Source organism: Callithrix jacchus, chromosome 17, assembly GCF_049354715.1.
Source record: "Callithrix jacchus isolate 240 chromosome 17, calJac240_pri, whole genome shotgun sequence".
NCBI lineage: Eukaryota > Metazoa > Chordata > Mammalia > Primates > Cebidae > Callithrix > Callithrix jacchus.
The window spans coordinates 47,376,412-47,403,119 of NC_133518.1; the positions used below are offsets into that span (position 1 = coordinate 47,376,412).

The 26,708-nt window shown below is 42.3% G+C and overlaps 2 protein-coding genes and 1 pseudogene across 20 annotated transcripts in view; 1 reads left to right on the top strand and 2 right to left on the bottom strand.

The window, feature by feature from the left end:
- The window catches only part of NCK1 (NCK adaptor protein 1), a 96,769-nt gene extending 87,529 nt beyond the window's left edge, over positions 1–9,240 (bottom strand). For 4 of the 18 annotated variants that reach the window (XM_035278446.3, XM_017965835.4, XM_078354155.1 and 1 more), the window contains exon 1: positions 9,157–9,240. The gene's annotated coding sequence lies outside the window, so the exon portion shown is untranslated. Of the gene's footprint in view, positions 1–1,290; positions 1,345–5,300; positions 5,395–5,437; positions 5,530–6,766; positions 6,935–8,308; positions 8,414–8,721 lie in introns of those variants that run through there. The other 14 variants (XM_035278443.3, XM_078354149.1, XM_035278442.3 and 11 more) reach the window with 13 other exon arrangements.
- A 902-nt stretch (positions 9,241–10,142) lies between these two features.
- LOC100388518 (ferritin heavy chain pseudogene) lies at positions 10,143–15,338 on the top strand (annotated as a pseudogene).
- A 3,344-nt stretch (positions 15,339–18,682) lies between these two features.
- SLC35G2 (solute carrier family 35 member G2) overlaps positions 18,683–26,708 on the bottom strand; it is a 29,928-nt gene continuing 21,902 nt past the window's right edge. For both annotated transcript variants that reach the window (XM_002759584.6, XM_035277938.3), the window contains one exon: positions 18,683–20,125. In XM_002759584.6, coding sequence (XP_002759630.1) covers positions 18,869–20,107 — 1,239 coding nt within the window. In that variant the 5' untranslated portion in view covers positions 20,108–20,125 and the 3' untranslated portion in view covers positions 18,683–18,868. The remainder of the gene's footprint in view (positions 20,126–26,708) is intronic.

The following is a 26,708-nucleotide window of genomic DNA, read 5'->3' on the forward strand; positions in this document are numbered from 1 at the left end:
CAAAATAATCTCCTTTGATGCAATGTCTCGCATCCAGGACAGGCTGATCCAAGAGTTGGGTTTCCACAGTCTTGGGTAGCTCTGACCCCGTGACTTTGCAGGGTACAGCCTCTCTCTCTCAGTTGCTTTCACAGGCTGGCATTGGGTGTTGGTGACTTTTCCAGGTGCATTGTGCAAGCTATAGGTGGATGTATCATTCTGAGATGGTGGCCCTCTTCTCACAACTCCACTAAGCAATGCCCCAGTAGGGAATTTGTGTGGGGGCTCTGACCCCACATTTCCCTTCCACACTGCCCTAGTAGAGGTTCTCCATGAGTGCCCCACACCTGCAGCAAACTTCTGCCTGGGCATCCAGGCATTTCCATACATTTCTGAAATGTAGATGGAGGTTCCCAAACCCCAATTCTTGACTTCTGTGCACTCACAGGCTCAACATCACATGGAAGCCACCAAGACCTGGGGCTTGCACCCCCTGAAGCCACAGCCTGAGCTCTATGCTGGCCCCATTAGGCCACAGCTGGAGCAGCTGGGATGTAGGGCACCAAGTCCCTAGGCTGCCCACAGGACAGGACCACTTTATCCTCCTAGGTCTCCAGCCTGCTAAGGGAGGAGCTGCCATGAAGACCTCTGACATGCCCCACAGACATTTCCTCCATTGTCTTGGGGATTAACATCCAGCTCTGCATTACTTATGCAAATTTCTATAACCAGCTTGAATTTCTCCTCAGAAAATGGGATTTTCTTTTCTATCACATGCTATCAAGCTGCAAATTTTCTGAACTTTTATGCTCTGCCTCCCTTATAAAACTGAATGCCTTTAACAGCACCCAAGTCACCTCTTGAATGCTTTGCTGTTTAAAAACTTCTTCCATCAGATACCCTAAATCATCTCTCTCAAGTTCAAAGTTCCACAAACCTCTAGGGCAGGGGCAAAATGTTGCTAGTCTCTTTGCTAAACCATAACAAGAGTTCCCAACAAGTTCCCCATCTCCATCTGAGACCACCAGACTTTATTGTCCATATTGCAATCAGCATTTTGGGCAAAGCCATTTGACAAACTAGAAAGTTCCAAACTTTCCCACATTTTCCTGTCCTCTTCTGAGCCCTTCAAACTGTTCCAACCTCTTCCTGTTAGCCAGTTCCAAAGTTGCTTCCACATTGTTGGGTATCTTTTCAGCAGCTCCCTACTCTACTGGTACCAATTTACTGTATTAGTCCATTTTCATGCTGCTAATAAAGACATATCTGAGACTGGGCAATTTACAAAATAAAGCAGTATAAAGGACTTACAGTTTCACTTGTCTGGGAAGGCTTCATAATCATGGCAGAAGGTGAAAGGCATGTCTTCTCACATGGCAGCAGACAAGAGAAGAGAGCTTGTGCAGAGAAACTCCAATTTTTAAAACCATCAGTCCCCACAAGACTTATTCATTACCACAAAGGCAGCATGGGAAAGGCCTGCCCCGTGGTTCAATTACCTCCCACTAGGTGCCTCCAACCACACTTGGGAATTGTGGAAGTTACAATTCAAGATGAGATTTGGGTGGGGACACAGCCAAACCATATCAGTTACATGTATATAAAGTTCAAAAACAGGCAAATATAATTTATGGTAATAAGAGGATGGAATAGTGATTACTTTGAGAGGGTAAGAGACACTGACTGTAGGGGGCACAAGAGAGCCTTTTTGAACACTAAAAATGTTCACCATCTGGATTTGAGTGATGACTACATGGATATATCTACAAATAGAAAAATTCTACACACTTAAATTTATCTACTTCTCAATGAAAATAATTTAAAGATACTTTCTCTGAACAAATTTTTAATTTTTTTTAGACAGTGTTTCGCTCTTGCTCTGTCTACCAAGCTAAAGTACCGTGGTACTACCATTGTAGTTCACTGCAGCCTTGACCTCTTGGGCTCAAGCAAACCTCCTGCCAGCTTTGCAAGTAGCTAGGATTGTAGACACTCACAACCAAACCGGGCTAATTTTTTTTTTTTTTTACTTTTGTAGTGGCAGGCTCTTGCCATATTGCCCAGGCTAATCTCTAACTCCTACCCTCTCAAGCCATCCTCCCAGTTCAGCCTCCCAAAGAACCAGGATTACAGGCATGAGCCACCATGCCCAGACTAAACAATTTTTTTAAAGAAATTAGTAAGCTTTTTAGTTGGATCCCACAATAGGAATTAATCAAAAGGGGAAAAAACGTAAAGCCTTATACACAAAGATCTTTATTACAGACTTGATAATAACAAAACACATTTAAATACCTGGAAATAACACTTAATAAACAAATGCCATGCCAACCCTTAATTTCTCTGGTGTGAGAGAAATTATTTGGCATCTGTCTGATACTAGCAACCAAACTTAATGCTGATTAACCCAAAGAAGCCATCTGCCCTAAGGGAAGAGCATGATCACAGACACCAAGGCAAAAAAGGGCTAAGCTATTCAATACTGAAAGGAAAGGAACAAAAACAAGAGATGAAGCTAGAATATAGATAAGAAGTTAAAAGAAACAAAAAAATAACTGATTTCCATGGGCAGCAGAATTATTGAGACAGAGGCAGGTTGTACACTAAATATTCTATAAATGTTTCTAAAAATAAATTATTCAAGAGCATGTAGTACTTGGAAATGAGCAAGCATTCCCAAGGAAAACTGCCCGATGCCCTATTAAATTAATAAGATATTTCTGCAATACAGTTGGAATAATTAAAAGGTACACAGCATATTACAATCTTTGTTGTATCTATTATTGAGTTAATCTAAACAGTAACATGATATTAAAATATGTGCTAAAATTTGTGGAAGAAAAGGATAATTCTTTTTAAAAACAACTTTTGAGAATAACCATTCTTTTAAAATTTTTTTGCATATTTTCACTACTTGTTTTATTCAACTGATTGAACAAAAGCAAATATTATCCATACCATATTCATGTCCAATTCAGCAATCATTACGTACAATTTCAGGAATAAGGAATAAGAGAATCAGTGTTTTAACAGGCTTTTTCAGCTGATAATTTAAACAAATAGAAACAAGCAACTATTAACAACCAAAAACAAAAGAAAAACAGACCCAAAGAGTAAGTATTCCTTTTCCTTCAGAGAGATTTCACCTGATAGTTTTCTACGCTGTCTTACAGCAATAAATTATCGTTACATACACATAAAAAAAAAAAAAAAACAAGGCAACCCTATGTTGTTCCTGTTACAGAAACTTTAGAGTTAAGAGGGGAAAAAAAAAAAACTTGAAGAACAGATATATAAAAGTACTCTAATTCACCAAATGGAACAAATGATTTTTCTTTTTTTGAGACAATCTCGCTCTGTCACTCAGGCTGGAGGGCAGTGGGACAACCTTGCAACCCCTGCCTCCCGGGTTCAAGTGATTCACCTGCTTCAGCCTCCTGAGTAGCTGAGATTACAGACATTCGCCATCACACTCAGAATCTATTTTTGTATTTGGTGAAGACAGGGTTTTACCATGTTGGCCAAGCTAATCTTGAGCTTCTGGGCTCAAGCTATCCGCTCACCTCAGCCTCCCAAAGTGCTGGGATTACAGGAGTGAGCCACCAGGCCTGCAGAACAAATAATTTGTAAAATGTCTTGCTCAAAAAAACGACTTGTCTTGTCTTGCTCAACAAGAACTGCCGGTTCCTGACAGATGAACAAGAGGACAAAAAGTAGCAAAACGTGAAAGTGTTAGAATTCTAACACTCAAAAAGGGAAAAAAAAATTACAGCTAGATCATTACATTTAGTTACGTGATAAACCCTTCAGGTTTCCTCTAAACCATTACACTGTTCTGTATCTACATTCAAGGGCTTCAAAGATTAATTTGCATTACTAAGAGATTGGAAAAGACAAATTAAATTTCAGCAGTAAAATCTGTAAGAGATTCATTTTTTAGGTGACAGAACTCAACGGTAAATACTGGCCAGGTGTGGTGGCTCACAACTGTAATCCCAGCACTTTGTGAGGCTGACGCAGGTAGATCACCTGAGGTCATGAGTTCAAGACCAGCCTGGCCAACATGGTGAAACCCCCATCTCTACTAAAAATATAAAAATTAGCCAGGCATTGTGGCGGGCACCTATAATCCCAGCTACTTGGGAGGCTGAGGCAGGAGACTCCCTTGAAATTGGGAGGCAGAGGGTACAGTGAGCGAGAGCCCACCACTGCACTTCATCCTGGGTGACAGAGTGAGACCCTGCCTCAAAATAAAAAGAACTCAATGGTAAACATGACAATATTATGTTTGTTAATGGTGTTAATACAGCTAACAAGCATGGGGGAAAAAACTGTATATAGGCTTTAAATCATTGTTTAAATAATTTACATTGTAAGGCCAGTGCAGAGTCTCACACCTGCAATCCCAGCACTTTGGGAGGCCGAGGCAGATGGATCATCTGAGGTCAGGAGTTTGAGACCAGCCTGGCAAACATGGTGAAACCCCATCTCTACTAAAAATACAAAACTAGCCGGGAGTGGTGGCAGGCGCCTATAATCCCAGCTACTGAGAGGCTGAGGCAGGAGAATTGCTTGAATCCGGGAGGCGGAGGCTGCAGTGAGTCGAGATTGTGCCACTGCTCTCCAGCCTGGGCAAAAAGTGTGAAACTCCATCAAAAAAAATTTTCAGGTGCGGCTGCTCACACCTGTAATCCTAGCATTTTGGGAGGCCGAGGCGGAGTTTGAGACCAGCCTGGCCAAGAAGGTTAAATCCTGTCTCTACTAAAAGTACAAAAATTAGCCAGGCGTGGTGGCAGGCAACTGTAATCCCAGCTACTTGGGAGGCTGAGGCAGGAGAATCACTTGAACCTGGGAGGCGGAGATTGCAGTGAGCCCAGGGACCACCATTGCACTCCAGCCTGGGTGACAGAGGGAGACTCCATCTCAAAAACAATAAAAATTACAAGGTAAATATGAAGATTCCCCTACCCTGAAGTTTTCAGTCTATGAGAAGGCATAAATACACAAAATGCAAAATAAATGCAAAAAATTACAAGAGATGAGAAGTAGTATGGTTTCATAAATACACAGAATTTGCATTAGAAGTTCAAGGTTTGAGTCTTTGTTTTGCCCCCATCACTAGATGTTTGAATTTTGGTGCATCTAGTCTATGTGTATTTCAGTTTCCTTATCTAGAAAACACAAGGTTGGATTCCACCATTCCAGCAATAATGCTCTGAGTCTATGATACAAGTCCACATAAGATTAAAAACCAAGGGAATAGTAAAACCACAAGGGGTATGGGTTTAAAGGAAAGCAACAGGCCAGGTACAGTGGCTTACCCCTATAATCCCAGCACGTTGGGAGACCAAGATGGGAGGATCACTTGAGGCCAGGAATTCAAAACCAGCCTGACAACAAAGTCAGACCCTATCTCTAAAAAAATAAAAATAAAAATTAGCCAGGCATTGATACATACCTGTATTCCTGGCCCTTGGGAGGTTCAGGTTACAATGAGGAGCTATGATCAGGCCAATGTACTCCAGCTGGGACAACAAAGCAAGACTCTGTCTTCAAAAAAAAAAGGAAAAGCAACAACATAGCGAACAGGAAAAACATTTGGAAGGCTGCACCAAAGGACCAAAAGCGAAACTTTCACAACATTTTCCTTGATTTCCTACTTGGCAATTTAAGAGAAAAATATTTGAAAGACTAGGCAACCTGGCCAGATGAAGTGGCTCACGCCTATAATCCCAGCATTTTGGGAGGCTGAGGCCTGTGGATCATCTGAAGTCAGGAGTTCAAGACCAGCCTGGCCAACATGGAGAAACCCCCATCTCTACGAAAAATACAAAATTAGCTGGGCATGGAGGCCCGCACCCGTAATCCCAGCTACTCAGAAGGCTGACACAGGAGAATCACTTGAACCCAAGAGGCAGAGGTTGTAGTAAGCCATGATGGTGCCACTGCATTCCAGCCTGGGCAACAGAGTGAGACTCCACACAAAAAGAAAAAGAACTTAATATGAAGGTAGAAAAATACAAAGGGTAAATAAGAACTACAGATTGGTTTGGTTAGAGTGGATAGTTCCTAAAAAGAAATAGTGCTGGCACCGATTAAAGAAAAAAAAGAAAGTGCTGGCACCAGAATAATAGGTTTGAGCAGACTGTTAGAAGGCATGAATTCTGAACTATACTCTGAAGATAACTGGGAGCTATCACTGATTTCTGAAAAATGAAGGATGTGTTTGAAGCATTATTCTAAGATTTAGGCAGGACACACTAAGTAGAGAGAAAAGCCAAGCAGAAAACCCAATTAAAGGCTAGTGAGTAGTTCAAAGATAAAAATGGCTGGCAAAAATCGTCCAATATTGTTAACAAGCTAGGAGATAAAACCAAAGTTTGTATCTGGGTAATTGAAAACGTGGTAATGTCAACAAAACCAAGTCAGCATCAGTTTTGAAGGGAAGACTAGTTCTCTTTGTTACAGTTTCAGGTGAGGATCAGCCAGACATAACTGTTGTCTTAATCTTTAAATGTCATATTTAGCCCTGTGGTCTTCTTAACATCAAGGTATTTACAGAGAATTTGTTAAATGCTCAGTGATTTCAAGAGTTCCCTTCAATTTTACTTATCAATGAAATAATCATTTAATTTTCCAGTACAGATAAAGAATGTATGGTATTTTTCCATATTATAAAGGTAAATTCTAAAAATTATTAAACCATAATTTTAAAAATGAACTGCACCTGTATTCATTACGTCAATTCTTCCTGACAAGTGATTTGTAATAATCACATCAAACATACCTTCAGCTTTGAAAGGAAAGTCCTCAGAGATCCAAAAGAAAAAGAAACTCAGCCAGGCACGGTGGCTCACGCCTGTAATCCCAGCACTTTGGGAGGCCCAGGTGGGCGGACCATTTGAGGTCAAAAGTTCAAGATCAGCCTGGCCAACATAGTGAAACCCCGTCTCTACTAAAAATACAAAAAAAAAATTAGCTGGGTGTGGTGGCACACACCTGTAGTCCCAGCTACTGGGGAGGCTGAGCATAGGAATCGCTTGAATCCAGGAGGCAGAGGTTGCAATGAGCCAAGATCATGCCACTGCACTCCAGCCTGGGCAACAGAGCAAGTCTTTATGTTTCTCCATCTCAAAGAAACCAAGAAACACAAAGCATCACTTAATATCACTTTTCTTTTTATTTTCCTTTTTAAATTTTTTTTTTAATTTTCTAATTTAAAGACAGAGTCTCACTATATCGCCCAGGCTGATCTCAAACTCCTGGACTCCAGCTATCCTCCCGCCTTGGTCTCCCAAAGTGCTGGGATTACAGGCTTGAACTACCTCGCCTGGTCTCATTCAGTAACTAACAAAACATTACAGGTAGGTTTCAAGTTTTATTTACATGGACCTGAAAGCACTACAGAAACCTGGACAAAAGATAATGCCTAGAAAAATAAGTACACATTTAAAAATTTAATACATGAACCAACAGCTAGTAGATCTGAACACTCTGCAATCTATCTTTATGGATATTAGAGCCAATTCCCACAGACCATAATTTTCCCAAAGAAGAAAGCCTCAGAGCTTGTGGTCAAGATGAAAAGAAAGTACCATTTATTAACCAGTGCATATTACTATCAAGTTGTGAATGGAATGCCTATTTAAGAACATCACTGACTCCATCCCCACAAGAAAATAAAGTGTTTTAAAAAAAGAAAAGAACAAACGTTGACAATTACCAAACAAACAAAACTTTCTTATTGGGTTATTTCCCCATTTACTGTGTGACCTCGCTGAAGGCTGAGAGTTTAGACATAGCGCTTTCCAGGTGCTGAAGAAATCATTATTGTTGGTTTGCCGTAAGTCTATCCAAGAAAGATTTTTAAAATGAGTACTTTGGCTGGGCACGGTGGCTCACACCTGTAATCCCAGCATTTTGGGAGGCCGAGCCAGGCGGATCACGAGGTCAGAAGATGGAAATCATCTGGCCAACACGGTGAAACCCCGTCTCTATTAAAAATACAAAAATTAGCTGGGGGTGGTAATGGCCCGCGACGGTAGCACGGCTACTCGGGAGGCTGAGGCAGGAGAATCGCTTGAATTCGGGAGGCGGAGGTTGCAAGTGAGCCGAGATCGCGCTACTGCACCCCAGCCTGGCGACAGAGCAAGACTCTGTCTCAAAAAAAAAAAAAAAAAAAAAAAAAATCAGCAACAACCAAAAAAAAATGAGGACCTCTTGGCAACACTTACCCGTTTTGGGGCATTGAGCTGCTTTGCTCCCCTCCCAAAAAGGAGTTGGAAATTCTTCTTAACCTCATTCTTTCACAATTCCTAAGGCTTCTTACCTAATATAACGTGTAGAATTATTTTCAGTTGACTCCAGATCCATCGATTTGACACCGAGAGCCTTCCTACCGTTACGTCCTCAGCCCTGAACAAATCCAGCTTCCTGAGCTTCTAACGGCAAATTTAACTTATACGTTAACATACAAGAAATGTTACAAAACTATCGAGATAATTTTTTTACCAAACATATTACAACTCAAGTCAAAAGTTTACACCCCCAGCAACTCGCGTACGAATGTGAAGCAGGTCCAGACGTTTAAAGTCAAAGCCCCGGACCAGAAAACCGCCGGCGGGTAGGGGGAGGGGCGAGGGCGCGTCCCGAATATGTCCACCCTCAGCACCGCGCAGGCTGCCGCCCCCTCCTCCTCTCGGGCTGGAGGTGAGAGCGCCCTCCCTTCTACCACGTCCCTACCTTCCCGGTCTTGGATTACGCCACAGCTGGCAACAGGACTTTTTCAGTAGAAAATAGACAAGCCGGCGAGCGAGCCGCACACTCGACCTCCCAGCCTCGCAGGGGCGGTCGCCCGGGCTCTAACCCCGACGCAGCGCTCCAGGGGCTGACAAGGAGGCCACGGGTTCGCGCTCCCTGGGGCAGAGCCCCAAGGGTCTCGCGGAATCCCAGTGCAGACGTCCGGGCCCCGCCGAGCAGCCTCCGCATCCCCTCCGGCTCAGCTCCGAGCCTGCAGACGGCGCCCCCGGGGCTAACTCAGCGGGGGAAGAGGAAGCGACGCAGCGAGTAACAGGCTGTGAGGACGGACAGCCGACTGAAGGAGGGGGTGTGTGTGTGTCGGCCTCCCAGCAAGGCCATCTCACCCTCCGTCTTCCGTGCCGGCTAGCTCCAGCTCACCTGAGGAAGGCACCGGGACGCCGCCGCGGTCGCCGTGATGACCGTAACGGCACGAGGCCTGCGCTCTACCGCCGCGTAGCTCTCGGGAGAGGGGCGGGGCACGCGCGGTGGGCAGGCGGATCCGCGCGGGCAGGAAACCCACTCCCGACCCAATCTGATAGGTTCAGTCGCCCCCTTTCCCGGTCCTTGACGCGACAGTGGTCTGTGCCGCACTGGGATTGGGCGGGCCCACTTGTCAATCAAGCGCCGTTCGTACTGTGGAAAGAGCTGAGGCTGCGCGGCGGAAAGAAGACAGCGAGAGGGTGAGAAGCGGTAGGCCAGACCACGACTGTCTTCGGTTTTCCCTCTGCGGTTGCTCTGGGTGGTTACTTTGAGCCTTCCGCCCCAGCGCTGCAGGAGAGACTCTACAGCAAAAATGACAGCGTCCTGAGCTAACCCCCACTGTTCAGGGAGCCTCCCCCTGGTTTCTGCACCTGAAGAATGTCTTCCCAGCCGAAGGTGCTTAGGAGCAGGGAGGGACAAAGAAAAACAAATAAAAAGACCTGAAAATTGGGACCTGGGAGAAATGTAAGACATGTGGCTTTTTTTTTTTTTTTTTTTTTGAAACAGAGTCTTGCTCTGTCGCCCAGACTGGAGTGCAGTGGCGTGATCTCGGCTCACTGCAACCTCCGTCTCCCGGGTTCAAGCGATTCCCCGCCTCAGCCTCCTGAGTAGCTGGGACTACAGGCGCGCGCCTCCACCACGCCCGGCTAATTTTTTGTGTTTTAGCAGAGACGGGATTTCACCATGGCTGAGATGCTCTTGATCGCCTGACCTCGTGATCCGCCTGCCTCGTCTTCCCAAAGTGCTGGGATTACAGGCGTGAGCCACGGCGCCAGGCCGACTTGTGTTTAATTTGAGGCACAGACCAAAATAAACTGAGTCTGAGGTCCCTCTAAAAGGACCCTCGTGCTTGGGCAGCTTCCAGTCTTGGCGACAGTAGTGTTATGAAGAGGATCTTCGGAGCTAGGTCTGCCTGTTATAAGGTTTCCAGCCACTGGCTGAAGCATCAGTAAGTGTGCTGCAAACCGTAGTAACCTTTTTTTTTTTTAGACGGGGTCTCGCTCTGTCGCCAGGTTGGAGAGCAGTGGCGCGATCTCGACTCACTGCAACCTCCGCTTTCTGGTTTCAAGCGATTCTCTCCCTCAGCCTCCCTAGTAGCTGGGTCTACAGGCACGCGTCACCACGCCCGGCTAATTTTTGTATTTTTATTAGAGACGGGGTTTCACCATGTTGGTCAGAATGATTTCCATCTCTTGACCTTCTCATCCGCCTGTCTCGGCCTCCCAGAGTACTGAGATTACAGGCATGAGCCACCACACCCTGCTGCCTCATTTCTTCTTAACCATCTTTGTGGTTCAGTTTAGGGTCGCTCCTCAGGGAAGCTTGCCGAGTTAGGTATCCTTGAGCACAGGTATTTTCTCCATCCGAGCTATTGAAATGGTTTGTCTGTATCCCTACGTGGATTGTAAACTCCATTGAATCAGGAACCGTGTCTGTTCAGTTTCTCCCTAGGGCCTTGCACATGGTAGATGGTCAGTAAATTTTGTTTAAGGCATTAATACTTTTTACTTTAATCCTGGCCCTAGCTATCAGCCTCAAAAGTTTGCAGTTTTCTGCATTTAACTTCAAAATTATTTGCTTAAGTAGTAATGCATGCATGTGGTTGGCCTGTGCTATAATTTAGATGTTTGTCCCCCTAAATTTCCTGTTGAAATTTGATCCCCCGTGTTGGAGGTAGGGCCTAATGGGAAGTGTTGGGTCATAGAGGTGGTTCTTTCATGAATAAATTAATGTCCTCCCTGGGGAGGGGGTAAGTGCGTTATCTTTATTTCTGCCAGAGCTGGTTAAAAAGAACCTGGTACTTCCTTTCTTCTCGTGTTTCCTCTCTGGCCATGTAATCTCTGTATAGACCAGCTCTCCTTTGCCTTCTGCCATGAGTGGAAGCAGTCTCAGGTCCCCATTAGATGCAGATGCTCAGTCTTGAACTTTTCCAGACAGAACCATAAGCCAAATAAATCTTTTTTATAAATTATCCAGCTTTGGGTCTTCCATTCTAGCAACACTAAAGGGACTAAGACAGTCTGCCATATGTAGGATCGCAAGTCAGGCACAGATTTACCTGTTTATGCTCAGGTTGGCTGGGACAAGTAGACCGTGAAACTGGGCAACAGCTACTTTTTGTCTATATTCTATTATTTGCATCCAAAGTGAATAATGGAGGTGAATTTTGAGTTTATTCTAAGGGTTTAAATAACTGCATATTTTATCATTACTGGTATGGGTTAAATTGCATCCCCCCCCTAAAATTCATATACTGAAGCCCTCACTCCTAATGTGACTATACAGATGTTCCTCAACTTACAAAGGAGTTATATTCCAATAAACCCACTGTAAATTGAAAGTACCATAAGTTGAAAAGATCATAAGTCAAAAATGCATTTAATGCTTCTAACCTACCAAACATCATAGCTTAGCCTAACCTACCTAAAACGTGCTCAGAATACTTACATTAGCCTTCGGTTAGGCAAAATCATCTAACACAAAGCTTATTTTATAATAAAGTATTGAGTATTTCACATAATCTTAAATACTGTACTGAATGAAAAACTGGATGGTTATGTGGGTACTCAAAGTACAAATTCTAGAGTGCATATGGCTTTTGCACCATCATAAAGTCAAAAAATCTTAAGTCAGGGACCATCTCTATTTGGAGCAAGGCCTTTATGAAAATAATAAAAATTAAATTAGGTCATAAGGGTGGGGCTCCAATCCCAGAAGATTAATGTCTTTTTAGAAAGTGGCACCAGAGAGCTCTCTCCATTTGAGAACACAGGAAGAAGACAGACATCTGCAAGCCAGGGAGAGAGCCCTCACCCAAAACTGACCATGCTGACACCCCCTTTTGGACCTCCCAACCTACAGAACTTTGAAAAAATAAACTTCTGTTGTGTTAAGCCACCCAATCTAGTATTTTGTTATGGCAACCCAAGCTAATACAATGGTATTCTTATTTGTTGATATATTTTATAAAGTTTACAGATTGAGATATTAATATGATACTCATTTTTGAAGAAAGTGTTGTCCAGAGTTAAAGCTATCTCTGCAAAATCACGCAGCAAACTTAGCACAGTTTGACTCAATTTTTTTTTTTTTTTCTGAGACGGAATTTTGCCCTTGTTGACCAGGCTGGAGTGCAATGGTGCAATCTCGGCTCACCACAACCTCCACCTCCTGGGTTCAAGCAATTCTCCTGCCTCAGCCTCCGGAGTAGCTAGGATTACAGGCATGAGCCACCACCCAGCTAATTTTTTGTGTGTATTTTTAGTAGAGATGGTGTTTCTCCATGTTGGTCAGGCTGGTCTCTAAACTCCTGGCCTCAGGTGATCCGCCCACCTCGGCTTCCCAAAGTGCTAGGATTACAGGCCTGAGCCACCGTGCCCAGACTCAATTTTAATTCCAATTACATATTTAACATAATGGAGGCAGAAGGTGTGAATACAAATACAACAGGTACAGAAATACTGTTCTTGCCTTCCTGTAGCTTACCACCACATTAAGTAGGGAAAATTAACCCAGAAAAAAATATGCTTAAATCATACATTTAGTTTTTTGGGGTTTTTTTGTTGTTGTTTTTGTTTTTTGAGATGGAGTCTTGCTCTGTCACCCAGACTGGAGTGCAGTGGTGCAACCTCAGCTCACTGCAACCTCCGCCTCCAGGGTTCAAATGATTCTCCTGCCTCAGCCTCCCAAGTTGCTGGGATGACAGGCATGCACCACCATGTTGTTTCACCATGTTGGCCAGGCTGGTCTCAAAATCGTGACCTCAGGTGATCCACCCACCTCAGCCTTCCGAAGTACTGGGATTACAGGCGTGAGCCACCCAGTCAGTTTATCCTCTTACTTTTTCTTTTTTAATCTTCCTCATCACTCATTCTTACCAGGTACTCTTAAGAAATAATTTAAGAAACCTCCAAAAATATATGCAAAAGACAAGTCAAAGAAGAAAAATAAGGAAACAGCAATGAAAAAGGAAAGCATAGACTGGACGGGCAGATAGGCAGAAAGGTATATATGAAATTGAACTTAGAAGGGATGCAGTTCATGTTTTCATGAGGTGGGAGCTGTCCCAGAGACTTCCTTTCACACAGTCTGTCTCCCTAACTTCCAAATATAAACATGCACATGGCTGCTGCTTCCTCTCTTTCAGGGGAACTCAAACCAAAAACAGGAATCAAACTTGCTAATTAGTGCTGAGTGGATCAGGGACTAACCACAATCAGGCAACAAGAAAATGTAAGTCAAAACTTGTGATTGACCCTGGCAACAGAACTACAATAAAATTTAAAAAAAAAAAAAAAATTTTTTTTTTTTTTGAGATGGAGTCTCACTCTGTCACCAGGCTGGAGTGCAGTGATCTCAGCTCACTGCAACCTCTGCCTCCCGGGTTCAAGTGATTCTTCTGCCTCAGCCTCCTGAGTAGCTGAGACTACAGGCACACACCACCACGCCCGGTTAATTTTTGTGATGGTCTCTATATCCTGACCTTGTGATCCGGCTACCTTGGGGTCCCAAAGTCCTGGGATTACAGGCGTGAGCCACCTCGCCCGGACAAAAAAATTTTTTTAATTAGCTGGCTATAGTGGCATGGGCTTGTAGTCCCAGCCACTCTGGAGGCTGAGGGGGGAGGATGGCTTGAGCCCAGGAATTTGAGGCTGCAAGGAGCTATGATCACACCACTGCACTCCATCCTGGGTGACAGAGTGAGACCCTGTCTCAAAACAAAAACAAAACTTACCTATGGACTACAGGTGGAGCTTCAGATATGGGCAGCTAATCTGTCTACGATTGAAAAAATGCAGGTGGCTTACTTTATTAATCCCAAATAAAAGAATTTGGGAACACAAGAAAGGGAAAAATGAGCCTCCATGTGAAGACCTTTCCCAAAAACCTGATAGTTTATAGTTAGAAATTGTTACAGAGAAGCTGGGCGCAGTGACTCAGGCCAGTAATCCCAGCACTTTGGGAGGCCAAGCAGGTGGATCACGAGGTCACAAGTTCTAAACCAGCCTGGCCAACATGGTGAAACCCTGTCTCACTAAAATATACGAAAATTAGCCAGGCATGGTGGCAGGCACCTGTAATCCCAGCCACTAAGGAGGCTGAGGCAGAGAATTGCTTGAACCCGGGAGGTGAAGGTGCAGTGCACTTGCACTCTACACTCTAGCCTGGGTGACACTGCACTTGCACTCTAGTCTGAGCAACACAGTGAGACTGTCTAAAAAAAAAAAAACAGACGCCGCCGTTTCCTGCTTCAATAGTGCTTGGACAGAACCCGGCGCTCATCCCCCACCCCGGCCGGCTGCCCATAGCCAGCCCTCCCTCACCTCCTCGCCACATCCTCGGAAAGCCCCAAGGCCCCAGTCACCGCTCCAGCACCACACAGCCGCTGCCATAACAACCGCGTCCGCCTGGCAGGTGCGCCAGAACTACCACCATGACTCAAAAGCCGCCATCAACCGCCAGATCGACCTGGAGCTCTATGCCTCTTACGTCTGCCTGTCATTTCTTACTACTTTTGATGATGTAGCTTTGAAGAACTTTGCCAAATGCTTTCTTCACCAATCTCATGAGGAGAGGGAACACGCTGAGAAAGTGATGAAGCTGCAGAACCAATGAAGTGGCTGGATCTTCCTTCAGGATATCAAGAAACCAGACCATGATGACTGGGAGAGCGGGCTGAATGCAATGGAGTGTGCATTACATTTAGAGAAAAAAAAAATGTGAATCTGTCACTACTGGAACTGCAAAAACTGGCCACTGACAAAAATGGCCTCCATTTGCGTGACTTCTTTGAGACACATTACCTGAATGAGCAGGTGAAATCCATCAAAGAATTGGGTGACCAAGTGACCAAAATGCGAAAGATGGGAGCACCCGAATCTGGCTTGGCAGAGTATCTCTTTGACAAGCACATCCTGGGAGATAATGATAATGAAAGCTAAGTCTAAGGCTAATTTCCCCATAGTCATGGGGTGACTTCCCTGGTCACCAAGGCAATGCATGCATGTTGGGGTTTCCTTTATCTTTTCTGTAAGTTGTATCAAAACATCCACTTAAGTTCTTTGATTTGTGCCATTCCTTCAAATAAAGAAATTTGGCACCCAGGGGAAAAAAAAAATGTTACAGAACAGAGAGTAGTTTAGCATTACTGTCAGGAAGGAATGTTTATGACCTCCCCAAACAAGTCCTATCTACCAATCAGCAAGACATAACTGATCACAGGCTCAACGCTGAAGTATAGAAATTAGTGGGCCCTGGTAACCAAATGTAATTTCTTTTTATTTAGAGACAGTGTCTCCTTCTGTCAGCCAAGCTGGAGTGCAGTGACATGATCATTACTTGCTGCAGCCTCAAACTCCTGGAGCCTCAAGCCATCTTCCCACCTTGGCTTCTCTTCTAAATAGCCGGGAATACAGGCATGAGCCACCACGCCCAGCCTAAATTTAATTTCTAGATTGAGTATTGTTATATTGTTTTTGATCTTTTTCAGACAGAGCTCACTCTGTTGCCCAGGCTGGAGTGCAGTGGCATGATCTCGGTCCACTGCAACCTTCGCCTCCTGGGTTCAAGTGATTCTCCTGCCTCAGCCTCCTGAGTAGCTAGGATTACAAGCACGTGCCACCATGCCTAGCTAATTGTTTTGTATTTTTAGTACAGACAGGGTTTCACCATGTTGGCCAGGCTGGTCTCAAACTCCTGACCTCAGGTGATCTGCCCACCTCGGCCTCCCAAAGTGCTGGGATTGCAGGAATGGGATTGCCCAGCCAAGTATTGTTATATTCTTATGGGAATTAATTCAACAAAATTAATTAAGGGTCTGCTCTGTGGTAGGTACCAGTCTACAACCATCAGCAAGTTACCTTAAAAGTGCTCAGGTCGGGCACGGTGGCTCATGTCTGTAATCCAAGCACTTTGGGAGGCCAAGGTGGACGGATCACCTAAGGTCAGGAGTTTGAGACCAGCCTGGCCAACATGGTAAAAACCAGTCTCTACTAAAAATACAAAAAAATAAGTCAGGCATGGTGTCATGTGCCTGTAATCCCAAGTACTCAGGAGGCTGAGACAGGAGAACCACTTCAACCCAAGAGGTAGAAGTTGCAGTAAGCCAAGATCAAGCCATTGCACTCCAGCCTGGGTGACAGAGTAAGACTTCATCTCAAAAAAAAAAAAGTGCCCAAACCAGTGTCAGAGAATGAGATGTAAACAGATATTTGTTATTAGTATTGTAAATACAAAAATTGGTATGTGCAAGAATAGTAAGTCACAGGGGAAAGGAGTTGTGTGGTCAGGTTAGTCAGGCAACTAGAAAAGAGCTGTCCACACAGAGGAGCCTGCATAATAAAAAGGCATTAAACGGCAGAATATTGCTAGATCAGAAGATAGCTAGAAATATCATCAGTAGCCAGGTTATGGAAGTCAAGCCCTTAGAGTTTATCCTACAGGCAATGAGAAGCCATCAAAGGTTGTTTGTTTTCCAGGGGTTTAAAGATGTCATTCTCTTGTTTTCTGGTCTCCATTTTTTCTGTGAGAAACTGGTTGTAATTCTTATCATTATTTTCTTGTATGTCTTATGTCTTTTTCTATGAATGCTTTTAAGATTTTGTTTCTTTATATTTGTTTACCAAAAGTTACACTGTGATGTTTCTAGGTGTCTTTTTCTATGAATGCTTTTAAGGTTTTCTTTATATTTATCAAGTTACACTATGATGCTTCATTACAGTATGAATGTTTGTTTTGGTTTTGTATTTATCCTGCTTGGGGTTCATTTTATTCCCTGGATCTGTACGTTGCTGTTTTCTCATTTTCTTTCTTTTTTATCAGATTTGGAAGACTTTTGTCCAATATTTCTTCAAAGGTTTTTTTCTGTCCCATTCTTTGTTTCTCTTCTTCTTCTGGGACTGCAATTACACTCATGCTAGACTTCTCTGTACTTAGTATGGGTCATCAGGCTTTGTTCATTCTTTTTTCCCTAATCTTTTTCTGTGTTTTAGTTTACATAATTCCTATTAAGGGCCACTGTATAATAATCGCTGAAAAATCTAAATGTTGACACTTTCGCAAAGCACAGTAGCCTGCTGATAGCTATAGATTCCTTTGAGGAAGGTTTGGAGATATATTAGGAAATCAGAAATTAGAAAATATTACTACAGAGTGGATTTATTATTGTGTTTTCATTTACTGAAAAAGCGAAAAGGGAACACTGAGGTCACCCAGAGGTGATAACTACAGGGAGCAGCTACCAGTGCTAAATCTAGTGAAAAGGGAGACTCAAGGTGGACTAGCAGGTCTCAGAAACTCAGACAAATAACCTGGCTGAGCTATTGCTCAGACCCTTGAGAGGATGCCATCTGGCTGGTCCTACTACTTTGGAGAAGGCTAGCTGGGGGTAGGGAGGATGTCAAAAGAAGCTCAAGGCTGAAATCAATTGCTGCTGCTAGAGCAAAGGGCTCTTGCTTGTTGCCGGATGACAGTGACAGAAACTGCAAACAAATGGAAAGGAGGAAGTCCCCTCTTCCCTTCTGCCTTCCAGTCTCCCTCTAATGCCCTTTATTGATAGAATCTAGTGAGACACCAGCTGGTATAGAAAAAATGTAGTTTGCAGGATTTGAACCATAGCATTACAGAGGAAAGTATAGAAGAGGGAATGTGAACCTGAGACAATAGTTTAATAACCAGTACCATATCATTTGTTTGTGCTAAATTGGTAAGAATGGCCAAAATTAGACTTAATGCCATCATATATGCTTTTACAAACTTTTAGACCTTTTTGACAAGAATCTTGGGATACCATGTCAATTTTCTGCTATACTATGATTGCTGTTGGTGCCTTTTTCAGGAGTAAGGAGTACCTTTACTGCAGCTCACACATATACTTGCCACAAAATCATAAACAAGGTCAGCCTTGGAAGAGATCCACATAACTGAGGATAAGCAACATTAGGTATCTGACCATCAGGCTCAAAGTGGCATGGGCTAGGAAAGGCTGGCAAAAATCCACACTTCTCCCCATTTCTATTTCCTATGTATCACCTACTGTGGCCATAATAAGGGTAACTTATTCCAACTTTGGATAACCACCCATTGTCATTAAAAAACCACTTCTTTTCCCTCGTTTCCTCTTTTCTTGCCTCAGCTCAGGCTCCCTGACCCAGCCCTGTGACTTCTAGTTTTCTAATGCAAGCAGATGACAAAACAGGGTTTGGTGTTGAACATCTCACCTTAATAGTGTATTTTTCAAATATGAAGGAGTTTTGTTGAAGATGTATAGAACATTGGGCATGAACATTTTTCTAATTTTTGAACTTCAGTGGCATCTGAAAGGGGTCATTTCTTTGAATCTTCTATTCTTTAGTGATAGCAGTTAACATTCTACTACAATTTGCCTGGAAAGACACCTATAAATATCAATAAAGATACCAAATTCATGACATATTTCATCTATTTAATATTTGTATTTGAATATATTAGACTAGAATAACTTTTCTGCATTTCTATATATATTATATAGCACTCTCAGTTATATAACACAAAAGACATTAACAGGTAAACATTTAAATGGCAGTATACATATTAATAACTGAACATTAATTAGATGATAATAATCAGGTATTCATTTAATGGGAGAATCTAATATTTCCTGGTAGTCCTGCCTTCTTAAATTTCTCCAGTAAAGTTTATAGCCAGCAAGGACAAAAACACTAATCATAATGATTACCCCTCCAAAAACATCATAGACACTAGGAAATATGTGCAGCACGAGAAGCTGCAAGACCATTGCTACCACAATCTCCAAATGTTGTACTGTGCTAACCAAAGCTGGATGGAATTTGTCCAAGGCATAATACACTCCTAAGAATGCAGCAGTAGAACAGACACATATAGCAATGAGATAACTCCAAGTTTCTCCATCTAATGGAATGATGGGTTCTTGAAGAACAAACATAGAAGATATTCCCCAAATTGTCCCAGTCCAACCAAAGGTAAACAGTGCAGTCCACATGCTGATCTTCTCTCTGATGGATCTATAAACTATCATAGAAAGAGCAGTAGTCAGTCCAGCCATCACAGTCATGGTGTACCCAAAGGCTTCTTTCCAGGCATTTAACAAAGAATTGTCTTCATCAACAATGTTGGGGATCATGACAAGACAAACACCTAAGATGCTGCAAACAACTGTAGCCATGTCTACATAAGCCATTTTCTCATCTACAAGTAGAAAAGCTAAAATGGCACTGAAGACTGTGGTTGTGGCTCTCCACATAGTGGTCCCGTTGCTGGGAGGAACTATTGAAAATGATGTATAAGCACAGGTGATAGAAATGACATTGCATACACCATAAAAGAAGAGTCGTAATCTGTATCCACTGGGTCCAAAGGGGTCCTCCTGATAGTAACACACAACTAACACAGATAAGACCTGCAAAACAGAACGGATAAAAATCAGTTCTAGAGATGGAACTTTAGAACGATCAGAAACAAGCCTAGTGATAAGAGCTACACATCCATGAGCCAAAGCAGATCCAAACAGCACTATCCACATTTTTTGGGATTGAAAAATATTTTTTTCTGCAAAGCTCTGGAACTGTCCAATCTCATTGACCATTGGGTCTTCTGTTGGTGGAGGCAGGGTATCCATGGTTCCAAAGAAAGTTCTTCCTTTTCTTTTCATTTCACTCAGCAGACCTTTCTTTGGATTTTCTTCCATAAAATTTCCATAGTCTTCATTGATTTCTTCATATCCATCATCCCCAGGCTGGGGATAATGAGAAGTATATTTCACCATCACTGTGTTGGGATGTATTTTCACCCGTTTTTTAACTGGATATTTTTTGGAAGGAGATGTATCCATTTCTTCAGATAATCAATTCTATTTAAAGAAAAAAAAGACAAATGACAAGACATATTCATTTCATTGAAAATTTAATTTCTATTATAATCATGTCCAACAATTCAATGATAGAAAGTAAAAACTGTAACAGGAATCTGGAAAACAAAATAGAAAGAGATCATCTGGCAATATGCCTTATCAGATGTATTGTACCTACTAGAATTGTTTACCCTTTTTTCACTCTCAAGTCCATCCTCATTTCTCATCACTTACTTTTTGTTTCATTCAGCTCTATTTTCTATTTTTACACTACAAACAGATTTTTCCATGTTTTCATTCCTACCTGTTTCTCTACTTATCCAACAAGCAAAACACAGAAAAATAAATAACAACTTAGATCAAATCTTTCCTTCTCATTAGGTCCATCTGTCTATGTCATAGTTATAAATAAGTTCAAAGAATTTTGTATAATCAATTCTGTGTAATACTAGAATTCACCTTATATTATAAATTATAGTGGTTTTTAAACATTCATTCTGGACTCCCCATAAGTTTTGAGATATAAAGATACACTGAAATTAGAACATAAACAAAATGAATTTAGTAACATTCATGCATTGTTGGTAGAAAGGTTAAATTATACAACCTCTCTCATGAGCAAGTGGGCCATATGTATTAAGATTTTAACTACTCTCTATTCAGCAGTACCACTTCTAAGATTTTATGCTAAAGAGATGATCACAAGATGCTTTTTACATTCTGTGTAAACCAAAAGGGGGGGAGAATAAGAATACATATTTATATTTGCGTACATAACAAAGAAATTATGTAAAGATGCCAAGGAAACTAATAGTGGTTCAGGTGACAGAGGGAACAAGACTGAAAGAAAACCTTACTATTATGTATTTTTTTACATTTTTAGTTGTGAATTGTAATATTGTCAAAAAATTAGAATTAACATGTTTATCTGTTACTTAAGAAAAAGAATATACCAAAAAATGTGGGAAAAATATACATACAGGAAAGTTCACTGTAGTTTACTACAATGAACGTTCACACAATGGAAAACTATGCTATCTATCTATTAAAAATGACAATGTAGGCACAGTGGCTCACACCTGTACTCCCAGCACTTTGGGAGGCTGAGGCAGGCAGATCACTTGAGGCCAGGAGTTTGAGACCAGCCTGGCCAACATGGTGAAACACCATCTCTGCTAAAAATAAAAAGTTTAGCCAGACCTGGTGGTATACGTCTGTAATCCCAGCTACTCAGGATGCTGAGACACAAAAACACTTGAATCCAGGAAACAGAGGTTGCAGTGAGCCAAGACTGGACCACTGTACTCCAGCCTGGGTGACAGAATGAGACTCTGTCGCAAAAAAAAAAAGACAACATAGATTGTATTGACATAAAAAGATGTCCTTACAGACAAAAAAAATAAAAAGATGTCCACTATATAATGTCAAGTGGGAAACAAAATTGAGTTTACTGTAAGAATTAAGTAAATAATGCATATAAAGAATCTGCCACAGTGCTGGCATATACTAAACTCCTAATAAATGTTAGCAATAAATTTGGCTTCCTTTTACCTATAACAACTTTATGAAACACTGGGTATCTTCTATAATAATATTATTTCTTTTAGACTTTTATTTTTTCACTTGGTTCTTTTCTTCCTTTCAACAATTTCCTGTTTCCTTCCCAATAATTCCTCTCCTCTCTGCTTAAAAAAACAAAAAAGAATTTTTTTCTCCCTCATGACTCCCTGATTTCTTACCAAAAACTCATCAGTTCCAGGATCTTAAACACTGGCCCAGAAATAAAATCTTATTTTGTTCTCTGACACCATCTGGAGAGCCAACTGTTCTACTCCTATTTACTCCTTTCTTTTCTAAAAGGTACTACCTTCAGCTGAAAGAAGACATGAAAAAAATATCACCTGTGCCTCCAAACCCTTCCATTTCCTAGCCTGGATGTACTGTTTGCAGTCCTTCCTGCATACCACTATCAGGCTAATCTGACTGTTCTTTATTTCCAACTTCTACCAAGGCATTTCAAATCATAGATTCAGCTTCAAAAACCCCAAACTGAATTAATAGTCTTGTTCTCCCAAATAATTTTTTTTCCTAATGTCCTCATTTATGTTTGTAATACCACAATTTTTTAAAATGTGAAAAAGCAAAGAAAACAAAAATCACTCATAATCCTATCATTCAGAGACAACTACCAATCCTTCCAGAAGATTTTTCTTTCAAAACTAGTATCAATTATATCCTATTTTATAACTTTCCCATTTTACAATATATTATAAACATTGTCCATGTCATTAAAAATTATATAATATCACTTTTAACGGATAGTTAATATGGACCCAACAAGGGCTTTGAACACATTAACTTCAGCCCTCTGAAAGCTAAAGGCAAATGGGATGACAAACTACCCTTATGCAGGGTTAGATTTGTAACAATCCCAGGAAAACCCACATATCTGAAAATAACAGATAACAATTTTGAAGTTTTTCCATTGAATGTACATAAAGGCATGTTTTGTCTTGTTTTTCTTTTTTGTTTTTTGTTTTTTTGAGACAGTCTTGCTCTGTCACCCAGACTGGAGTGCAGCGGTGCAATCTCCATTCACTGCAACCTCCACCTCCCAGGTTCAAGCAATTCTCATGTATCAGCCTCAGCTGTGAGTCACTATAGGTGTGAGCCACAATGCCCAGCTAATTTTTGTATTTTGTGTAGAGATGGAATTTTGCCATGTTGGTCTGGCTGGTCTCAAACTTGCAGCCTCAAGCAATCAGTCGGCCTGGGCCTCCCAAAGTGCTGGGATTACAGGTGTGAGGCACCACACCCAGCCAACTAATTTGTTTTCTTTACTTCTTTTTTTATTTTGAGACAATGGAAAACTGATATCTGGCTCAAAAATTAGCAGGATATGAAGTCCTTCATTCTATCCATGAGCTTCTTGTTCTTGAGAAAAAAAATTTACTTTGAGAGTCTGAGGAATGACAAGTTTGTTACATTCCAGAATCTAGTTTTGGTGATGCGGCCATCCTTTAGATAGAGTGCAGCTCTGTATTACTACAGCAACAGCTAACTTTTGTTTCCATAGCCACTGACTGTTCTCTTGACTGCCAATCATCTTCCAAATGCATCCTCTTGCTTTGAAGAATCAGGGAAGGGGCTGGGTATGGTGGCTCATGCCTGCAGTCCCAGCATTTTGGGCGGCTGAGCCGGGCAGATCACTTTGAGCTCAGGAGTTTGAGACCAGTGTGGGCAAAATGGTGAAACCCCGTCTCCAAAAAAAAAAAGTGCAGCACTACACTCCAGCCTGGGCAACAGAGTGAGATCTCCCAGCAAAAAAAAAAAAAAAAGAAGCAAGTAAGAAAAGGGCCAGGTACAGTGGCTTACACCTGTAATCTCACACTTTGGGAGGCCGAGGTGGGTGGATCATGAGGTCAAAAGATCGAGACCATCCTGGCTAACATGGTGAAACCCATCTCTACTAAAAATACAAAACTTAGCTGGGCGTGGTGGTGCATGCCTATAATCCCAGCTACTTGGGAGGCTGAGGCCAGAGAACTGCTTGAACCTGGGAGGCAGAGATTGCAGTGAGCCGACATCATGCCACTGCACTCCAGCCTGGAGACAGAGAGAGACTTTGTCTCAAAAAAAGGAAAAGAAAAAGAAAAAATAATTAGCTAGGCATGGTGTTATGCGCCTGTAGTCCCAGCTACCAGGGGGGCTGAGGAAGGAGAATCACTTGAACCAGGGAGGCAGAGGTTGCAGTGAGCTGAGATCACACCACTGCACTCCAGCCTGGATGACAGAGCGAGACTCTGTTTAAAGAAAAGAAAAAAGGAAACAAAGAATGAAAGAGGGGGGCCGGGCGCGGTGGCTCACGCCTGTAATCCCAGCACTTTGGGAGGCCGAGGCAGGTGGATCACGAGGTCAACAGATCGAGACCATCCTGGTCAATGTGGTGAAACCCCGTCTTACTAAAAATACAAAAAATTAGCTGGGCGTGGTGGCCCATACCTGTAATCCCAGCTACTCAGGAGGCTGAGGCAGGAGAATTGCCCAACCCAGGAGGCGGAGGTTGCAATGAGCCGAGATCGCGCCATTGCACTCCAGCCTGGGTAACAAGAGCGAAACTCCGTCTCAAAAAAAAAAAAAAAAAAAGAATGAAAGAGGGAAGGGGAAGGGAAGGAAAAAGAAAGGGAGGGAAGGGAAGGGAAAGGGGAAGGGGAAGGGAGGGAAGGAAGGAGAGAAAAAAGAGAAGGAGAGAAAGAAACAGGGAAAGGAAGGAAGGAAAGAGGGGAGGGGAGAGGAAGGAAGGAAAAGGGAGAGGAAGAAGAGGAAGAAAAGAAAGAAAAGGGGCAATAGAACGGATCCAAGATGGCCGATCGCTAACATCTCGGGACTGCAGCTCTCAGTGAAGGCACGGAGAACTAGAGGACGCCACACTTTCAGACAAATTCTGGTCGCTCACGGAGCAGAAGATCCCCCAGTGGAGGAAACACACAGGTGGCCAGTGCGACTCTCGTGGCCGGCGCAGCGGTTCCACGGGCACCTCGGCGTGGCAGCTCTCGGAGCAGAGCAAACAGCTTCAGAGGACCCACAAGGGCCCCCAGCATGACACTAGAGCCCCCGCAGCGGCTGTGACGGCACCTCGGCGCGGCAGCGCTCCGGCGCAGAGTAAACAGGACCAGTTCCCCTTCTGACCGAGGTTTGGAGCCCCGGGAAGACAGAGTTGCCCATTACAGGACACAAGAAGGAAGCCAGACAGGAGAATCCTGGACAGAAAAGCACCATCAGTTTTAACGCTGCTGCTCTGGCCCTGGGAACTAACAACCTGGACACCCGCTCAAGAGACCTAATCTGAAAGTTGGTAAATTCAAAGACTGCAGGAGGATAAATTTACAATGACGGGAAGAAACCAGCGTAAAAAAGCTGAGAATACTCAAAAGTCAGAACACCTCTCCCTCTAAAGATGATCACAGCTCCACATCAACAATGGAACAAGGCTTGATGGAGAATGAGCGCATCCCAATAACAGAATCACTCTTCAAGGAATGGATAAAAACAAACTTCGGTGAGTTAAAAGAACACATTGTAGCCCAATGTAAAGAAACCAGGAACTTTGAAAAAAGGTTTGATGAAATCCTATTGAGAATAGACAACTTAGAGAGGAGTATGAGTGAATTAATGGAACTGAAGAATACAATACAGGAACTCCGAGAAGTATGCACAGGTTTAAACACTCGAATTGTTCAAGCAGAAGAAGGGATATCAGAGGTCAAAGTCCAACTTAATGAAATAAAACGTGAAGAAAAGATTAGAGAAAAAAAGGATAAAAAGGAATGAGCAGAGTCTCCAAGAAATGTGGGACTATGTGAAAAGACCAAATTTACGTTTGATAGGTGTACCTGAATGCAATGGAGAGAATGAATCCAAGCTGGAAAATACCCTTCAGGATATTATTCAGGAAAATTTTCCTAAACTAGCAAAGCAGGTCAACATTCAACCCCAGGTAATAAGAGAACACCACAAAGATATTCCTCAAGAAGAGCAACCCCAAGGCACATAATCGTTAGATTCACCAGGGTTGAAACCAAGGAGAAAATACTAAGGGCAGCCAGAGAGAAAGGTCATGTTACCCACAAAGGCAAGCCTATCAGACTTACAGCAGATCTCTCAGCAGAAACTCTACAAGCCAGAAGAGAGTGGAGGCCAATATTCAACATCCTCAAAGAACAGAACCTTCAGCCCAGAATTTCATATCCAGCCAAAATAAGCTTCACAACTGAAGGAAAAATAAAATCTTTTATGAACAAGCAAGAACTCAGAGATTTTATTACCACCAGGCCTGCTTTACAAGAGCTTCTGAAAGAAGCATTACACACAGAAAGAAACAACCAGTATTAGCCTTTCTAAAAATACACCAAAAAGTAAAGAGCACCAACATAAAGAAGAATTTACACCAATGAATGGATAAAACAGCCAGTTAACATCAAATGGCAGTAACCCTAAATTTAAATTGACTAAATCCCCCAATCAAAAGACACAGCCAAAACCCAACGGCGTGTTATATCCAGACCTGTTTCACATGCAAGGATACACAAAGACTCAAAACAAAGGGATGGAGAAAGATTTACCAACCAACCAGAGAGCAAAAATAAATAATAAATAAATAAAAAGCAGGAGTTGCAATTCTCGTATCAGATAAAATAGATTTTAAAGCAACAAAGATATAGCGGTAAAAGGATCAATGCAACAACAAGAGCTAATGATCCTAACACCCAGATACATAGAGACTTAGACTCAATGAGACAGAAAATTAATAAGGATATCAAGGACTCGAACTCAGATCCGGAACAAGTAAACTTAATAAATATTTATAGAGCTCTCCACTTCAAATACACAAAATATACATTCTTGTCAATACCACATCACACCTACCCATAGGTTTAAATGAAACATTGATTGGCCATTAATACCCAATTTTTTTCAGAATAAAGCAATATTTCCATTTACTCTCCCTCTTTCTCTTCCTCTTTCTTCCTCTCCTTTACTTATTTTTTTTTTCTTTCCTTCTCTCAAAAAAAAGAAATCAACG